Source organism: Elephas maximus, chromosome 23, assembly GCF_024166365.1.
Source record: "Elephas maximus indicus isolate mEleMax1 chromosome 23, mEleMax1 primary haplotype, whole genome shotgun sequence".
Taxonomy (NCBI): domain Eukaryota; kingdom Metazoa; phylum Chordata; class Mammalia; order Proboscidea; family Elephantidae; genus Elephas; species Elephas maximus.
The window spans coordinates 20,685,302-20,703,826 of record NC_064841.1 but is presented as its reverse complement, the minus strand read 5'-3'; the positions used below and the strand labels follow the sequence as shown (position 1 = coordinate 20,703,826).

General features: G+C 37.9%; 1 protein-coding gene across 4 annotated transcripts in view; it reads right to left on the bottom strand.

Moving 5' to 3' along the window:
• Positions 1 to 1,437: 1,437 nt before the first annotated feature.
• The window catches only part of ZMAT3 (zinc finger matrin-type 3), a 36,346-nt gene continuing 19,258 nt past the window's right edge, over positions 1,438 to 18,525 (bottom strand). For 3 of the 4 annotated variants that reach the window (XM_049867397.1, XM_049867398.1, XM_049867399.1), the window contains exons 3-6: positions 15,025 to 15,144; positions 11,629 to 11,795; positions 11,407 to 11,507; positions 1,438 to 9,079 (exon numbers count right to left, since the gene is read on the bottom strand). In XM_049867397.1, coding sequence (XP_049723354.1) covers positions 8,868 to 9,079; positions 11,407 to 11,507; positions 11,629 to 11,795; positions 15,025 to 15,144 — 600 coding nt within the window. In that variant the 3' untranslated portion in view covers positions 1,438 to 8,867. The remainder of the gene's footprint in view (positions 9,080 to 11,406; positions 11,508 to 11,628; positions 11,796 to 15,024; positions 15,145 to 18,525) is intronic. The other variant, XM_049867400.1, reaches the window with a different exon arrangement.

Genomic DNA, 18,525 nt, shown 5'->3' with positions numbered 1-18,525 from the left:
ACATTCAAACTGCTGTTAGATTTAGAGAGTCCACTAGGTGGCACTAGATACCTTTGGTCAAAATCCATAACCCAGTAAACTCTTTCTAGAAAACAGGAATAGAGAAGCGCCTCTGGCATCAGCAAAGATTAAAAATTGAAGCTAATATGAAAGACATCCTGTCCCTGTCTGGAGGGACTGCTGCCAGCCAGAAGACATTTGAAACTCTAATGACATACTTAAAAACTTACCCAGAATGCCAAGCAGAAGTCATAGACTGCCTATGGTGGAGCATCTCTCTTCCCCTGGCAAATCTACATCTGTTCCTTTGAACAGACTTCATGACTAGTGTTTGATCATCTTAAACATATTTCTATACACTCGCCCGCTTCCGTATCAATCTTTCGCTGCCTCTCCCTCCCCTGCCCCCTTTCTCTCTCACGCACACGAGCACACTCATACCACTGAAATGGATTTTTAGGTGATCTTATTTTTTTTGTAAAGAATCATGATCACACCCCTATTAACTAATATTACACGTCAGGACACTTAACTCTCTTCATCTTTTTATAAATTCCCGATTTTCAGCAGTTTTAAATAGGAACAAAACTTGGTAGGTTAAGTCTCAACTCAGATGATAAAAATCTCAAAACTCATCACAAAAAGATCTATTTCTGAGGCCTCTCTTCAATCTTGTATCAACTGATAATCAATCGGGAACATTCACGATAGTCCTTTCCATTCGGCCAATTTTAAAGGATAACAGCCAGGGATGGATCTCAAACAGGTTTCCAGCAAGTGAGTAAGCCTCAGAAATAAAGAACGAAAAGCTAAGAAGCTCTAGGGGTTTGAGAGATTTTGTGAAATGTTCATTAACATGGCTTTCATTTAAGCTAAAAATCTGAGAGATGATTTAATAAAATGGGCTGACGCCTTGAGTATTTCACAACACACAAATTCAATGTGATCCATTATTCACTTCATTCAGAAACATTTGTGTGCGCGTGTATGTGTGCAGACACAAGAATTTTTCCCACGGCAGTTAAGTCTATGTGTTCTGCATCCAGATTAAGCAAACCATAACAGTACCTTCCAGGCCTATAATCTACTTCTTTAAGTAAGCATTCAAAGTCAAAGGCACATGGTTCACCAGAGTGCTTAAATGACCACACCCCAATAATATACTGCACATGTAAATGGGTCGTATTTCTAAGAAGGTTTTATATGTGAAAGACCCAAAAGATTAGGGAGTGCCATCGCCTGCCTTTCCATATGTGTTTATTTCCAGAAACAGCAGTTAAGGTCGTACTAAGCCCAACTTTTCTAAGAATTTGAAGGGAAGAATGAGTTTAAAACGAATCCATAAAATTGGGCACTTATTCCTGTCCCAAGCTAGCTCCCGTGATGGGGTAGGAGCTAGCATGCGCAGTAACAGGTTGATTTTAGAGCCATTCCAGGAGCTGACGGCCTATTCTGCGTGAGCTCATGACGTCTGAGGCAGATTATACGCAGACTAAAGAATGGTGAGCCCAGTCCTCCACGGTGAAAATTAACACCCCAGTGCCAACAATTTACCTTCTTCCCTTGGTCTCCAACTCAAAACCAAACAATGTGCAGACAAGACTCAGAAACTGTTTTATTAAATTGAACACAAAATGCCTGTTGTAATAACATCAAGCCTTTATCAGAAATCAGTACAGAAGTGAGGATACACAGCCAAAATGAGCCATCAACATAAGCAGTGTAAATTTTAAATAACTTTCAGATTTCAATATTCAATATGCTAAACAAAAATAATAAAACAGAAAAAGCGATTTCAATTTCACAATTCACAGTTGATTGGTTTCAATCCCACGACACTTTCGTCATTGCTGTAGACACAAACAGCATTTCCAAAGTGGTGACTGGCACTTAGCCCCAACAGCATACACAGATCTTAAATCCCTGTGAGATATTCCAAGAAAATTTTAGGAAACCACCAATCTCATACAGTTTGGGCTGGCTTTTTTTTTTTTTTTTAAAGCTTATATCCTTCATCAGAGAAGCAGGTCTAGTAAAATAGCAAAAGCAGTTTGAGAAGTCTGCCATGCCTTTAAATGAACGGTTTAAAAATCTCCCTTGGTTTTCCACAATTTTATTCTCTAATTGAAAGCAGTAACTGCACTAAAATGCAACTTTAGCAGGGAAAGCGGCATCAGTTTGCTTCGGGATCTAGAATAGACACCCAGGAGAGGCAATGTATTGTTCTAGCAAACACATGGAATGCTTCAGAGCAGTGTGTGACATCCTCTTGTAAGGCATTTCAAAGCAGACACACCACACCCAAACTAAACTGTTATGTCAAGGACACCACCAGGTGAACACCAGTAAATGTAGAAGCCACAGGAAATTCTTACCAAATGACACTGATTTACAAAACCACAAAAAGGTACCCAAGTGCGAAAAGAAGGTAAAACGACGACCAGCCACTCTAAAAGTAAGTTTTGTTCTTCTAAATGTCAGATTTGCAGAATAGAAATAAACTGCTTTATATGTGCTTTACCCTAGGGTATTAACATTCATCATAACATATAGGGTTACTTTTCCTTAAAAAAATATATCATGTAGAGAATAACACGTATCATCAGTGATAGAGTACATTTATTTTCACTAGTGAGGGGGTCACTGAAGCACTTACATAGAAAGTCATGAGTGAATCATGAAGGTCATTTAAATGCAAAAAGAAATCTAATGAAACCTGCATTATTAGTATTCAACAGTACAGTGAGATGTTTAGCAACTGCATTGGGCTTACTGATAAAGTCTTTAAATTCAGAGTCCTGAAAGGTCTAAAAAGAAAAGCCTAATTAGTAAAAATACATATTTTCCATGTATGGGCCCAAAGGAAGTGTTCAGTGATTTTGGAAGCCATGAGTCTCCTCAAACAAATACAATAATATGAATCAGGAGCATTTAACTTTCAGTTCTCACTTATCTGCCGAATCGTCATGACCTAGAAGAAGTCACTTAAGTTCTTCAGATTTTGTCCACAAAAAGTGAATGGAAAAATAAAGGCATAAGTCAAGAAAATCTCTGGACAGTACTAAAGCTAAAGATGGTCCCTAAGGCTCACAATTTCAACAATTCTTTATACAGTGCAATCATTCTTAATCCTGCTAATTATGACTAGGGGAAGGACAGACAGTGACAATTATCAGGGAATTCAAAGGCTTTATACAAATAGTTTTGACTTTCTAAGCTACTTGTTTGCCAAGAGTTGTTTCAAACGGCTCATCACATATGGGTTTGGCCATTTCCTGTACTCCCCTCTTGTCTGATAGAACAGCTAAAAGTAGTGAAAGGGCCGAAAGAAGAAGTGACAACAGTAAGAAGAGCAGCAATAGGTTAAAATGAGGTATACGCTTTTAATCAACCCCAATCAGTAATCTACAGTTTTTTTTTTTTAAGAAGTTACATAGCTCAACAAAACTGCATCTTAAGAAGAGGGATAAAGAAAACATTCTTATCGTGAAACTTTTAAATTTATGATAATTAAGCATTTAAAGTGACCATACCAGAAAACTCCAATTTGAAAAGGAGTTGTCTTCCCTCTGAGTGGAAACCCTAGGGGCATAGTGGTTATGTGCTACAGCTGCAAACCAAAAGGTCAGTAGTTTGAATCCACCAGCAGCTCCTTGGAAACTCTATGGGGCAGTTCTACTCTGTCCTATAGGGTTGCTATGAGTTGGAATCGACTCAACAGCAATGGGTTTGGTTCCCACCACCCCCACCCCAAGCACAGAGAAAAACAGAAACTGGAAAACTAAAGTCCACAGAAGAAAAAGGAAAAAAAAGATTATGCTAATTGCCTCAGGTTATCAACATTATCACACTGCTTTCAAAATGATATTAATATTTAAACAAATATAAAACTCTCATTAATGACACCATGCTAAAGTATTTAACAGGAGTGTACTGTCTGCAATTTACATTGAAATGTATTTAAGAAAAAAAGGAACAATGGATTGATGGCTACAGGGATGGAGAGATGGTACTAAGTGGCAGGTATGTTGTCAACACTGTTCAGCTGTGAGGACGTTTGAAAATTTTCATAATAAAATGTTAACATTTCTACAATAAAATTAATTAAGCAGTGTGCTTTAAAGACTTAAAGCACTCAATTTAGAATTTTAAATTAATTGAAGTAAGGAAATTTTTCCTCTAAAGGCCTCATTTCTGAAGATGCCTCTTTTAAATGTAGAGATGAACTAACGCAATTTACATTATTGCACAAGATGGTCTCTTCACATACTGTATTTGCAAATACATAATTCTGTCTTCTCTACAGAACAAACAGGTTTTTAAAAGACACTGAAATAGAGTTTTTCCAGACATCTGTGTCAAGCTCTCCCCAATCCACTGTACTACCAGTCACTGATAGAAACGTAACACAGAGCAAGGTGAAAAATAATCTATGAATTGTTGGCAACCTGAGACAACTGGATTCATTTTCAGGGCGTATGGTTCCTGATCGATAACAATAATGGTTTTACTCGGTATCAAATTGAGACAGCATTTAAATAAACAAAAAGGTGTTAGAATACAATTCACACAGATCTTGGTTGTTCCAAGCGCCTGTTTTATAAATTGTGACTAATGGCAATAGTCCGGTCATCTCTTCTCTCTGTGAAATGCTAACACTTGCTAAAGGCACTCATATTCTGGGCTTAACGGAGACAGGGTCACAGAGGACCATAAGCCAGTACTTTTTTTGGTAGCTGCTCAGAAAGGGAGCTCACAAATGATCCTCCCAGTCCTCACGGGCAGAAAAAGTCAAACAGCTATCAGGAGGAATGTCTCATGAGAATCTATTTACACAGCTATTTGTGCATTCAGCTAGATGGACAGTAATAGCTCACGACGGCAGGGGTTCCCCCAACAAAACAAAACACTTCTTATTACATATGAAACTCCTGAATGATGATTTGGCTGGTTTAAAAAAAAAAAAAAAAAGATAAGGTAGTTTTTTTAAAAATATTTTGTTCCAAAGCCTACATTAATTTTTCCCACACTGAGAGAACATTTCTCAATTTATTTCTAAAGAAGTTCTACTGACCTTCAGACATGCCTCACCAAAGTCCTAAGAGAGTACTTCCAATCTAAGTTCCAGATTTGAGGAAACAAAATAGATTCGGTCCCAAATCCACCAATCCCGCGCCTCTCTGTAGAGAATACTATGCAGAAGAGTTGTCTCCCCTGACATAAGCAAGACTCATGTAAGTCACTAGACAGTCCTCGAACTGTCACCGCTTCCAGTCTCGGTCAATTCAGGGGCAAAGGAATCGTGAATCCCACCACTACTCCTTAGACTCTATCTACAGAGGAAGACTTAACCGGATATCACTAATAGATATGTATTTAACATAAATACATATAGATTTCTCTTTTTATCCTTGTTCAAAACTGTAGATAGTTATTTATAAGCAAGCATACAATACTAGCTCTATCGAATCACTTTGTAAAAACAAGCAGGAAGGTGACAAGCTCCCCTTTAGCTGTTTAAGTCAGAGGGACATAAGAGTGATCTCAGATAGCCCAGATTCTTCATTCAGAGTTCCAAAATTCTAAATGGTTTTCTAGGTTTATTAACTAACTAAGAAGGGGGAAGAGTTGGCAGAGGAACCTTTTTAAAATAAACAGTATAAAAAAATGATTCGCCTTGCAGAATTCGGTGCAATGAGAGATAAGCAGACAAACGTAATAAAGAACATGCTCGTATCTACAAGCTGCAGTACATGACATACGAAGACGAGACCCACAAAGTATCTTCTGATCAGCATGGAGTCAAAAGGAGTACACGGCACACTCAGTTGTGTAACTTAACTTTTTTTGGAAAAACTACTTCCAAGGCATATGCAATCCAATCTTTTAGTTGGAATATGGGATTTTTCCCTTACAACTTCTTGCCCTCACTACCTTAAAGGAGTTTCTGTTATCTTCCAGTTTTGATTTGGAATGACAACTTAACACAAGGAGAGTCACAAAGAAGAGACTTGGATGCTATGAGTTCCTCTTGAAAACGAAGACTGAAATCTACTTGCGTTTTCTGACTAAAGCTTTTCAGTTGTTTGGGTCTCTGTTTGTCCTTATATACAGCATATGAGAAGATACAAAGATGATTCTCGGGGGGGTGGGGAACAGTGGGCAAATCCTAAAGCACATTACACAGCAGGGCTGGACTTCACAAAATGAAACCAGCAGAGATCACGTATCACTGACTGCAATAGTAACAACAGCCTGTTTTGACAGGAAGAAACATTGCCTGTAAGGAATGCATGAGTAGGAGACACAGTACCATGCAGAGATGTAGTTATTTAGGCATTTCCTGCCTGACTACCTCTTTCACCCTCTGTTTAAGCAACAGGACACAGGAAAATATTACAAGGTAGCAAGCCCAAAACACAACCCACTGTCATAAAGACTTGTGATTTTTATTATTTTTTTTTTTGGATGTGCATGTAACTTCTACATATGATCATGGAAGTTATTTACCTACTTCCTAGAGTTTGGAAATTAAGGAGCAAACTGAGTTATCGTAGGCAATATGGTATCTAAAGTGTCATATAAAACAAACGCATCGCTCTTTTTTTAGTGCAAAGAAAATAGAGCAAGTAAGAAATAACACTATAAATCTAACTTCTTTCTTTAAAAGAAAATACACTTATGCATTCGTAACATCCATTAAGGGCACTGGGAAATTGGAAACCTGAATACACAAGGCCTGGAAAAAAATCAAGCCCTAAAGTCCAATGATTTTTCTATGTATACAACACGATTGTTAAGTGGGGAGAGCGGGGAAACCCGTCCTTTAATTCTATTTGCAATGGAAAAACTGAAAGTGGATGAAATGTCACTTTTACAAAACATAAATTCATAGCCACAATCTTTTCCTTTTATCTGAAAAAAAGGGAAAAAAAAGGATTCAATGAAATTCTCTCTATGGTATCACATCTATACGTATGTCGAAACAGAAAATGAGATTTTTAAATAATCATAGAACCAAGTGGCCAGCACTGTAATATTAAAATCTACTAAAAAATTATACTTAGCAGCAGAGTAACCTATGAGTCAATAAGATAAGCACTAAACTGCCCTAAACTAATCCGCTGTACTTTATAGATTACTGCAAAAATAGGTTATTATACAAGGAGTCACAGGTCCAGATAGAATCTCAACAGAACTTTATTTCATTCTTCTGTATCTGGGAGAAGCACACCTTTCCACGAACAATTCTACTTTTCAATAAACTACCACTTCAACAGAAGAGTGTAACTTGATCCTGTATCAAGGTTAATAGCAAAACTAATATATATAAGTATGGATCTAGATTGTTCAAAAGTATTAGAGAAAAGGAATGATGATTATAATTTCCCTTCTCCCCACCTACTTACCTATAAATTATCAGGAAAAACAGGTGTTTTGTTTTTATTTAGTAAGATAGGCAATCAAACGTGAATTGACCATAGTGAACGATACTGCTCAAGATAAATTTCCTAATGAAAGTGGCCTTTCAAAAGAAGCATGAATGAGCACCAGTCTTATCCATGTAAAATAACATATAGTAAATAGAATTGAGTTAATGGAAGTCCACGGAGTACTCCATTAGTTAATCTAGACATACACTATAGCTTCTTATTTTAAAAGAAGAAAAAAAAGAATAATACTTATTATCAGATCAGAATTATTATCAGATACAAAGTAATCTATATTTTCAGTATCTTCAAGGAATTCTTTAAAGATTCATTTTACAAAGAAGAAAACTGGCTCTAAAATCAAAGTATTTTTCTACTGGAAATGATGAAACTGAAATTTGACTAACTTTTTTAAAAATTCCTCTCTGTCTATGAAACAGTATGTAGCTGTACACACTGGCTGAACAGAAAAGACTGTAAGTAAAGTGTAAGAATTATATGACTTAAAAATTCTGCCAAAATATCAAGAGATCTGAACTTACAGTCGAGACCATCATATAAGCGAATGTTACTACCAAGGAACAAGTACTTTTCAATTGAAAAATTAAACACATCTTGACATTTCCTAAAGCCAGCCAAAAACCACAACTTTTAAAAAGTCATACCCATCTTAAACTCAGTAGATATTCAAAAGTGGGGCTTGGAAAACCCACAGCACAGCTGTGGCATAAAAATGAGCTTCATAGACAAACTGACTTTCAACTTAAAAAAAAAAAGAGGAGGGAAAAAGGTGGCATTTAAAGGTGTGAAATCCACACCTCGAAATGAAGCTTAGCTGTTCAGCAGTACGTACACACACCACACACACACACAGTGTGTGAATTCAAGAAAACCTGCATTTCAATAAGGAGGAACATGATAAACGGGGGAATGCCTCGTGAAAGACTCCATGCTGTTTACAACAGACTAACCTCCTGACAAAGCACTGAGGTGGTGGTTCCAATGAACCCTTGGGACACTCCAATCTCTGCTTCCGTGTTTTTACCATGATAGGAAGTAAGAACTCAGTAAAATCCTTTACTTAACAGTACAGAAAACTAAAAACACAATGGAGGATGAAATTTCTAAATAGTCATAACTCTAAGCAGTCAGGCTACTAGTTGACCACAACTTGGTCAAGATAAAAAGTTGTTTCTGAGGGGGTAGTTAGGTCACATGCTGATAAACAGCTCAACACAACTGACCTGAAAAAGCATTAGGACCTAAGAAGCACATTCTTTTCCTCCCCCAGTTTTGACATCTCATGGTACCACTGCGGGTTACATGTATTCACGTTAAGCAGAGGAATGTATTCATATCAAAAGGACCACAAAGCAAGGCATGTTGACAAGGTAAACATCAGGCAGGTCAAGGTGCTCTATCTGAACATGGCAATCACTATACATAGCCCAGGTTCTCCATCTCATTCCTGTACCGCTGTTCAGACACCTTGCTTTTATGTTGCTTGCTCTCTAAATGCTGCCGGAATTCCATCTCTTCGCCAGCCCCAACATTACACATGGAGCAGTAAAACTGGCCGCTGGGAGTAACGCACATGGCCAGGTCACGCGGAATTCTCTGCCGGGAGCGGGGGTTGAAGTAAGGACCTGCTGAGGCAAGAGATAGAAGTCATCTAGACGTTCACTTCAAAACGTTCACTTAAGCGAGTGGTGGGCTGACCGATTATCACTGTCGTCTGTGATTCTAATTATTTATTTAAGTTCTAATTCAAATTATGACATTCACAGATTCTTAGCTTTAAATGCATGTGAAATTAATGATTTTTTAATTATAATTTTATACAGGTTCAATCTAAAAGGATAAAATGAATCCCCTAACTACTGTCAGAAAAGCTACTTTAAAATCAGTCCCAAATCTAAATGACTATGTATCTTTAAAATAAATCTAATTTAAAAAATCCTTTTTTTGTTTGTTCGTTTAAAGTGTTATATCAAAAGTCCTACAATTATGCTCTTTGACCCAAAAAATCTATCTCTATGAATTTATCCTAAGGAAACATTGAGAATTTCAGCACAGCAAGTTACTAGCAAGGATCTTTATTTCAGCAATAACTAAAGTAGCAAAAACTGGGGGAAGGGAGGTCGGAGGAGGGACAAAATAGGATTAAAAAATATATAATTGATGCAGCAGAAAACTGCACAGTCACAAAAAAAACAATGCCATAGAAAAGTCTTCAATTACATGGAAGTCTGATTATAAAATGCTATTAAGTAAAATAAGCGTATCATAAAACGTAATCCCATTTATATTTTAAAGAAATTCTATATATGTAGAGTACAAAGACCTATACAAAAATCTTGGTGGACTCATTGATAATTATTCTTTTTACATAAATGACTTCATAAGTTGGACCTTTAGCTCATTAATTTTCTGCTTTTCTAATATAAGTATTTACCACTACAAATTTTCTCACAATATTGCTTTCACTGCATCTTAGAAGTTTCAGTAGGATATTTTTATTACTGTGTGGTTCTGAGAATTTTTAATTTTCAATACGGTTTCTTCTTTGACTCATGAGTTATTTAGAAGTGTTTTAAACTTTTCAAACACATGGATATCTTGTTTGTGTTTTCTGTTTTTATTATTGACATCTCATTTAAGGGTACTCCAGAGAACTCAGTCTATATGCTTCGATTTTTGACATTTGTTGAGACTTGCTTTATGCATAGGATAGTTTCTGTAAATGTTCCATACATGCCTGGACAAACGTCTGTGCTCTATTGAGTACATGAGTCTGTGTGTGTGTGTGTGTGTGTGTGTGTGTAATGTCAGTTCAGTAAGTCACTTTTGTTAATTGCATTCAAAACTTTACCAATTTTTATTTACTTGGCCCATAATACTTGAGAGATATCTTGAGATCTCCCAATATAATAATGGATTTGTCAATATACTCCTACAATTCTATTGATTTTTGCTTTATACACACAGAGATTTTTTTTTTAATTAGGTGTACACACCTTCACATTGTTACATCTTCCCCTTTCTGTCCTAATAATGCCTTCTGTCCTAAAGCTTCTTCATCTGATATTAACACAGCTCTCCCAACCTTCTTCATTTTATCCGAATTTCTTTTATTCAATCTGAAAATCTTTGTCTTTTAACTGGGACTGTAATAAACTAGCACTGATCATAATCACTGATAGCTGTTTAGATGTCTTCATAATTATGTCATACTGTGCTTTCTCCAGTTCCCCTTTTCTCTATGCTTCTCTCTTTCCTTTTCAAATAACTTTTGCGATTTTTTGTTTTACTTTTCACATGAATGACCTCTGCTGGGGTGTGTTCACATGGGAGGTAGGGTTGGAGGACATAGGCCAGCCATATAGAAGGAGGAACTGCTCATCCTACTGAAAACAACCAGAAAATGTAGAAAACATTCCCAAGAACTAGTAGGTCTGAATTGATGCTATATACCAGAATCACTGAGGAAGCATTTTCAAAATACACATATATCTGGGTCCCACCTCAAATGTAGTGATTCAAAATCTCTGAGGCACAGTTCAGGCAGGTATATTTTGTAAAAACTCCCCAGGTGATTCTGAGTTGCTACTCTAGTTAAAAATCGATGTTATAATCATTTCCTCCCCCCCCCCCCAAAAAATGAGACTTTAACATGATGCAAATTTAAACCAAAGAGCCCCTTTTTATAATGTATTTTATATTTCTCAATTGGCAAATACCAGAAGAAACATAAAGGGACTATGACAAGGAACTCTAATAAAACAGAGGCTGTCATTTAAAACAAAAGTAAATAATACACCAAATAGGAAATAAATAAAACCTGAAACGAATACCAGTCTGAGAAGCTACCAGGCCAATTCAACAAAACAATGGCTAACCCCAGATTCTCAGGGCTAATAAAAATAAAGCAGGTCATTTACAGACGTAGCCGAGGTATGTGAACCACGCAAGATACCTGAATTGTTCTGTACCGTATACATATTTCTCCTATTAGGCATCATTTTATATTCATTCCCTTCTTTCCTGGCCCTCCGCTGACCCACCTCTGAGGAGTCCCTGGAGAGAAGAAATTTAAAAAGAGTGAGACTTCTTAACAAAGATCCCTTTCAACTCTTTTTATTTAAAGACACCCAGTCTCACGCAACACTCTGGCCTCAAAGAAAACAGCAATACCTACGAGAATGAGTTACTCTGAGCTTCCGCCAGCCGCAGCCTCTTGGCATGATTCTTCCCTTGATAGTGAGCCTGGGCCACTGCCGGAGAACTAAAGGAGGCATCACAGAGCTTACAGTAATCGTTCTCTGTGGCCAGGATCACTCGGCCTCCTGGCTTAAAGGAGCCCATCTGACATCAAAGACAGAAGCAGAAACAGGGTTAAAAATGTGGACTTTATTCTCTACTGCTCCTCCGAGTTCCTTGTAAGAGCTGAAAAATAAGCACAGAATGTGGCAGGACCACAAGCACTCAACTTTTCACTGTGAGACATTTAATCAGGGTTTTGCATTCTATCACCTGTGTACTAGCAGGAGGCCCTGGTGGCACGGTGGTGAAGAGCTCGGGCTGCTAACCAAAAGGTCAGCAGTTTAAATCCACCAGCTGCTTCTTGGAAACCCTATGGGGCAGCTCTACTCTGTCCTATAGGGTCGCTATGAGTCAGGATCAACTTGACGGCAACAGGTTTATACAGTAGCAGAAGGTGAATGGTTCACTGCCATCTACATTGAAGAAGTAAGAAAATGAGTTTAAAAACTCCACACGAAAGGGCAAAGACAGTATGGTAAGGCCTAAAATAACATTACCAGAACGGGTAAGTCTCCCCAGAACATTACCAGAACGGGTAAGTCTCCCCAGAAACTACCAACAACATTTACGGAATGCCTACCATTTTTTAGGCTTGCTGCCTTGTCCAGAAGAACTATACAACCCTGGTGGCACAGTGGTTAAGAGCTCAGGCTGCTAACCAAAACGTCAGCAGTTCAAATCCACCAGCCGCTCCTTGGAAACCCTATAGAGCAGTTCTACTCTGTCCTATAGGGTCACTATGAGTCAGAATCGACTAGACAGCAACGGGTTTGGTTTGGTTTGGTTTTTATACAAGAAAAATAATCCCACCCCTCAAGGAGTCCACAAACCAGCTACAGAGATATAATCAGGGGGAAAAAAGCCAGGAGACCCAGGCAATTGTACTCAGGTTGAGGAGTATTATGTTAACAGAAACCCGACACAGTGCCTGGCTGATAGTAGGTGCTCAATCAATACTGTTGGGTTAATATGCAAATGACAAACTAGCTTTTGCTGTTTCTGACTCATGGCAACCCCACGTGTATCAGAGAAGAACTGTGCTCCACGGGGTTTTCAATGACTGATTTTTCACAAGGCCTTTCTTCCACGGAGCCTGAACATAACTGTTTGCACCACCCAGGGTTGTTAAAAAATCCAAAAACCACACTGTATCAGGAACAGTTGAAGGAAGTAGCACTGTTTCACTGGAAGGGAAGATTTTTTAGGGGGACAGGATATCTGTCTTTAAAAATCAGAAAGAGCTATGCTGTGAACAGGGGTTCAGGCGGTTTGCCCAGGAAGGCAGAACCAACTACAAACAACTGCCAATAGGGGGCAGCCATCAAATTCTAGAACAACCTTCAGGAACTAGCAATGTGAAAACTACTCAGCTTAAAGATCTCTCTGGGCATTTTCCCATCCTCTGGTGCTGATTTTAACATATCTCATCTTCCCCAACATCCATGGGGTTGAGGGAGCAGTTGGTATTGCTACCCACACTTTAAGAACTGGAAAAAAAATGACATTAGGAAAAGCAAAATTACGCCATGGAGGTTAGGAGCAGAGGTCTAAGGGTCAAAAGAAATTCTGCTCCACCACTTTACAAAATGTGTAACACCATGGACAAGTTACTTTACTTACCTGGGCCTCTAATAAGCCCAGGTCGTACCAGTGCTGCAGCTCCATGACTTGCATGCTTGAGTAATAAGGCCCATTGTCGTTAGGTTGCATCAAGTCAATTCCTACTCGTAGCTACCCTGTGACAGAGTAGAGCTGCCCCACAGGCATTTCCTAGGCTATAATCTTTACAGACACAGATCACCAGGTCTCTCCTCCCATGGAGCCACTGGTGAGTTCAAACTACTGACTTTTTAGTTAGCAGCCAAGTGTTTAACCATTGTGCCACCTGGGCTCCTTAATAAGGACCTAAGCCTCTAAAAGTAGGCCTGTGGCACAGTGCTTAAGAGCTGGGCTGCTAACCTCAAAGTCGGTGGTTCAAAATTACCAGCTGCTCCACAAGAGAAAGGTATGGCAGTCTACTTCTGTAAAGATTACAGCCTTGGAAACCCTATGGGGCAGTTCTACTCTGTCCTATAGGGTCGCTACAAGTCAGAACTGACTTGACAGCAACGGGTTTGGTTTTGGCTTGATAAGCCTCTAAACTATTGTCAGCACTCAGCCTGGAACTAGAAGAAGGCAAGCTCACATCTGGTATAAAATTTAACAGAGCACCAAAAACCTCAGTAACCTAGATAAACACTATTTCAATAAAATTAAATTTTTAATAGAATATTTCATAAAATCAAATCTAATACAAAAAAGAAATCCACAATGAACAAAATATCCAAAAGTTTAAATAAAGACAGGATCAGTAATTGCACCATGCCAAGCCGCATTGAAGCCTGAGGCAAAAGGTAACTCAGTAACACTTAACCAGTGTTTATTCAAAATGTTGATATTTTGTTCACCATAGAATTTCTACATTAATTTTGATGTTTTAACATATTGCATTAAAATATTAGTTATCTTGATAACTGAGTTTTGGGCAGCCCCTTAAATTTTGTGGCTGAGGTGATTGCTTTTCTCACCTCACCCTAGTCTTAAAAAAAAAAAAATAAGAATATAGCAGAGTGCCTATCATAGCAAGTGCTCAATTAGAGTGAGCTATTATTATTTGTGACTATTATACTGTTCTATAAATATATAATACTTCAAAGAGTTTAAGGAGTAGAATCTATATTCAGAGGTTATTAAACTGCAGGAGTATCTTCCCTAAATCACTTGTTTATCTTCCAAAGAGCCAAAGGAACTCAGCTCTCAAGAGTATATCTCCTCATACCAAAGCCTAGAGAGAGTTTATACAGGCTCTCTGCATAGAAGTAAGAAAGGCACAAACTCAGGAAACTGATCTTGCAACCAGAAGACAAAATATAAATGGGGTTAATGGCATAAAGAAATAAATGCCTTAAAATTTCTTTGTTAATGTAGGGCTTAGCCTGACCCTTCAGGGTCCTTTAACCCAGAGTTATGAGAAATACATAGACAAATAAACATAACACTATTTGTTTCATCGTTTCATGCATCACAACTGAAGCCAATGAGAAATCTCAAGGCTCACGGAAGTACCAGGTAGGTCAGTGGTCCAAATGCATCTGTCCAACTGTACGTCGAGGGACAGTCAGGACAATTCATACATACGGCAGTTTCTACCCTGTCGCTATTTCACTCTGACACTCAGAAGTGATTTCTGGCACAGGCTCACCGTGCCAAATCCTCATGTCACACGTCTCACCTGCGGAGGGACTGAAACAACTGGAGTAGCCGCAGGCTCCACTGCATTGCTCATCCTGGTAGGAGGAGGACAGCTATTCGCAGCATAGTAATTTCGGAGTTTCTTACCATGGTTTTTACCCTAGAAGTAAAATAAAACGAGTAATCACCATGAGGAAATTTGTCAAATTGAGTTAATCAACATATTCACTTAAAAAAAAAAAAAAAAAAAAGAGTGTTTTCTAATCAAAAAAAAAGAAAGCCCTGGTCCAGCCAGATTGACTGGAGAATTCTAACAAACATTCAGGGAAGAGCTGACACCAATTCTGCTCAAACTATTTCAGAACACAGAAAAAGAATGAATACTCCAAAATTTATTCTATAAAGCCAGCATAACCCCAACACCAACACCAGGTAACCCAAAAAAACCAAACCATTACTGTGGAGTTGATTCATAGCGACCCTATAAGACACAGTAGAACTGCCCATAGAGTTTCCAAGGAGCGCCTGGTGGATTCGAACTGCCGACCTTTTGGTTAGCAGCCATAGCACTTATCCACTATGCCACCAGGGTTTCCACATCAGGCAAAGACATCACAAAAAAAGAAAATTATAAGCCAGTATCCCTCATGAACATAGATGCAAAAATTCTCAGCAAAATTCTAACCAAGACAATTCAACAGCATATCAAAAAAAAAAAAAAAACAATACATCATGATCAGGTGGGATTCATACCAGGGATGCAACGATGGTTCAACATTAGAAAATTGATAAACATAATTCACCACAAAAATAAAACAAAGCAAAGAACTACACCATCATCTCAAGCGATGCAAAAAAGGCATTTGATAAAATCCAACAGCCTTTCCTGGTAAAAACTCTCAGCAAAATAGGAATGGAAGGGAAATTTCTCAACATAATTAAGGGCATATATGCAAAACCAACAGCCAACATTATTCTCAGCAGAGAAAGATTGAGAGCATTCTCTTCGAAAACACAAACAGACAAAGATGTCCATTATCACCACTCTTATTCAATATTGTACTACAAGTCCTAGCCACAGAATAAGGCAAGAAAGGGAAATAAAGGGTATCCGAATTGGAAAGGAAGAAGTAAAACAATCTCTATTCACAGATGCCATGATCCTATACAGAGAAAATCCCAGAGACTCCACAAGTATGTTACTGAAACTAACAGAAGGATTCAACAAAGTGGCAGGGTGTAAGATCAACACACAAAAATCAGTTGTGTTCCTTTACACTAACAAGGAGAACTCAGAAAAGGAAATCAAGAAAACAATATCATTTACAATAGCCCCCAAAAGGATAAAATACCTAGGAATCAACCTAACCAGTGATATAAAAGACTTAAAAAAGTAAAACTATAAAACATTACTGCCAAGAAACCAAAAGAGACCTACATAAGTGGAAAAACATTCCATGCTCATGGGTTAGAAGACTTAACATTTTGAAAATGTCAATACTACCCAAAGTGATCTATAGATGTAATGCAATCCCGATCCAAATCCTAACAATATTCTTTAATGAAATGAAAAAACTAATCTCCCACTTTATATGGAAAGAGGCCCTAAATAGCTAAAGCAATATTGAAAAGGAAGAACAAAGTAGGAGGCTTCTCACTTCCCAATCTTAAAACTTACTATATAGCCACAGTAATCAAAACAGCCTGGTACTGGTTCAGTGACAGACACATAGACCAATGGGACAGAATTGAGAACCCAGAAGTCAATACATTCATCTACAGGCAGCTGATCTTAGACAAAGCAATGAAGCCCATTCAGTGGCAAAGAAACAGTCTCTTTCACAAATGGTACCGGCAAAACTGGATATCCATTTGCAGAAAAATGAAACAGGGTCCAAACCTCACGCCATATATAAAAACTAACTGAAAATGGATCAAAGGCCTAAATGTTAAAGCTAAAACTATAAAGCTACTGGAAGATAACATAGGGACAAAACTAGGGGACTTAATTTTTGACATAAATAGTCTAGCAAACACAACTAAAAAGGCACAGGTAACAGAAGAAGTATTAGATAACTGGGACCTCCTAAAAATTAAATACTTATGCTTACCAAAAGACTTTACCAAAAAAAGTAAAAAGAGAACCCACGGACGGGGAAAAAATCTTTGACAACGACCTATCTGATAAGGGTTTAATCTCTTAAATACATAGAAAACTTCAACAACTCAAGAAACAACCCAAGCCAAAAACAGGAAAAGGACATGAACAGACACTTCAAGAAAGAGGACATTGAGGAGGCCAATAAACACATGAAAAGATGCTCACAATCATTAGCCAAAAGAGAAATGCAAATCAAAGTACGATGAGATACCATCCCACCCCTGCAAAAACGGCACTGATCAAAAAAACAGAAAACAAAAAATGCTGGCAAGGTTGTAGGGAGATTGGAACTCTTATACACTGCTGGTGGAATTGTAAAATGGTACAACCGCTATGGAAAATGGTATGGCACTTCCTCAAAAAGCTAGAAATAGGAATATGATCCAGCAATCCCACTCCCAGTATATATGCAAGAGATATAAGAGCAGTGACACGAATAGACATATGCACCTATGTTCACTGTAGCATTATTCACAATAGCAAAAAGATGGAAACAACCTAAGTGCCCAAAAACAGAGGAATGGATAAACAAATTGTGGTACATACACACAATAGAATACTACACAACTATAAAGGATAATGAGGAGTCGGTCAAGAATCTTATAACATGGATGAACCTGGAGGATATTATGCTGAATGAAATAAGTCCATCACAAAAGGACAAATATTTTATGGTCTCACTATTATAAAAAGTCAAGAATAGGTATAAACACAGAAAGCAACGTTCTTTGAAGAGGAGGGAAGGGGAATCATTTTCTAGACAGTAGACATTCGTTATTTTTGGCAATGAGAAAGGCAATACCAAATATGAGTGAAGTCTATACTACCTGACTAAGGTAAATAAAGACACTAAGAAATACAAAAGAATAAGGAATAATTTTGGTAAATGCTATAACATATACAATTTTGCAACAACAGTAATAACAATAAAAAAATGTATGATTATATAGGTAGATATGTATGTATATAGGTGTACAGGAAGGTGTATGTGAGACACACACACGCATGTACAAGTGTATCACATGTATATACATGCTTGTGTGTGCTGCATATACATTCACATATATAACAAAGCACATGGGGGACACAGTTACAAAGACTTCCTAGGCTTATCCAAACACCTTACAGGATTGGTTTACTTGGTTAAAAGGCTTAGGGCCATAGTCTCATGGGACAACTCAGTCAATTAGCATAACGTAGTTCATAAAGATAATGTTCTACATTCTAGTTTGGTGAGTAGCATCTAGGGTCTTAAAAGCTGGGGAGCTGCCATCTAGGATACAACTACTGGTCTCTACTAAAAAAAATGTTCTACATTCTAGTTTGGTGAGTAGCATCTAGGGTCTTAAAAGCTGGGGAGCTGCCATCTAGGATACAACT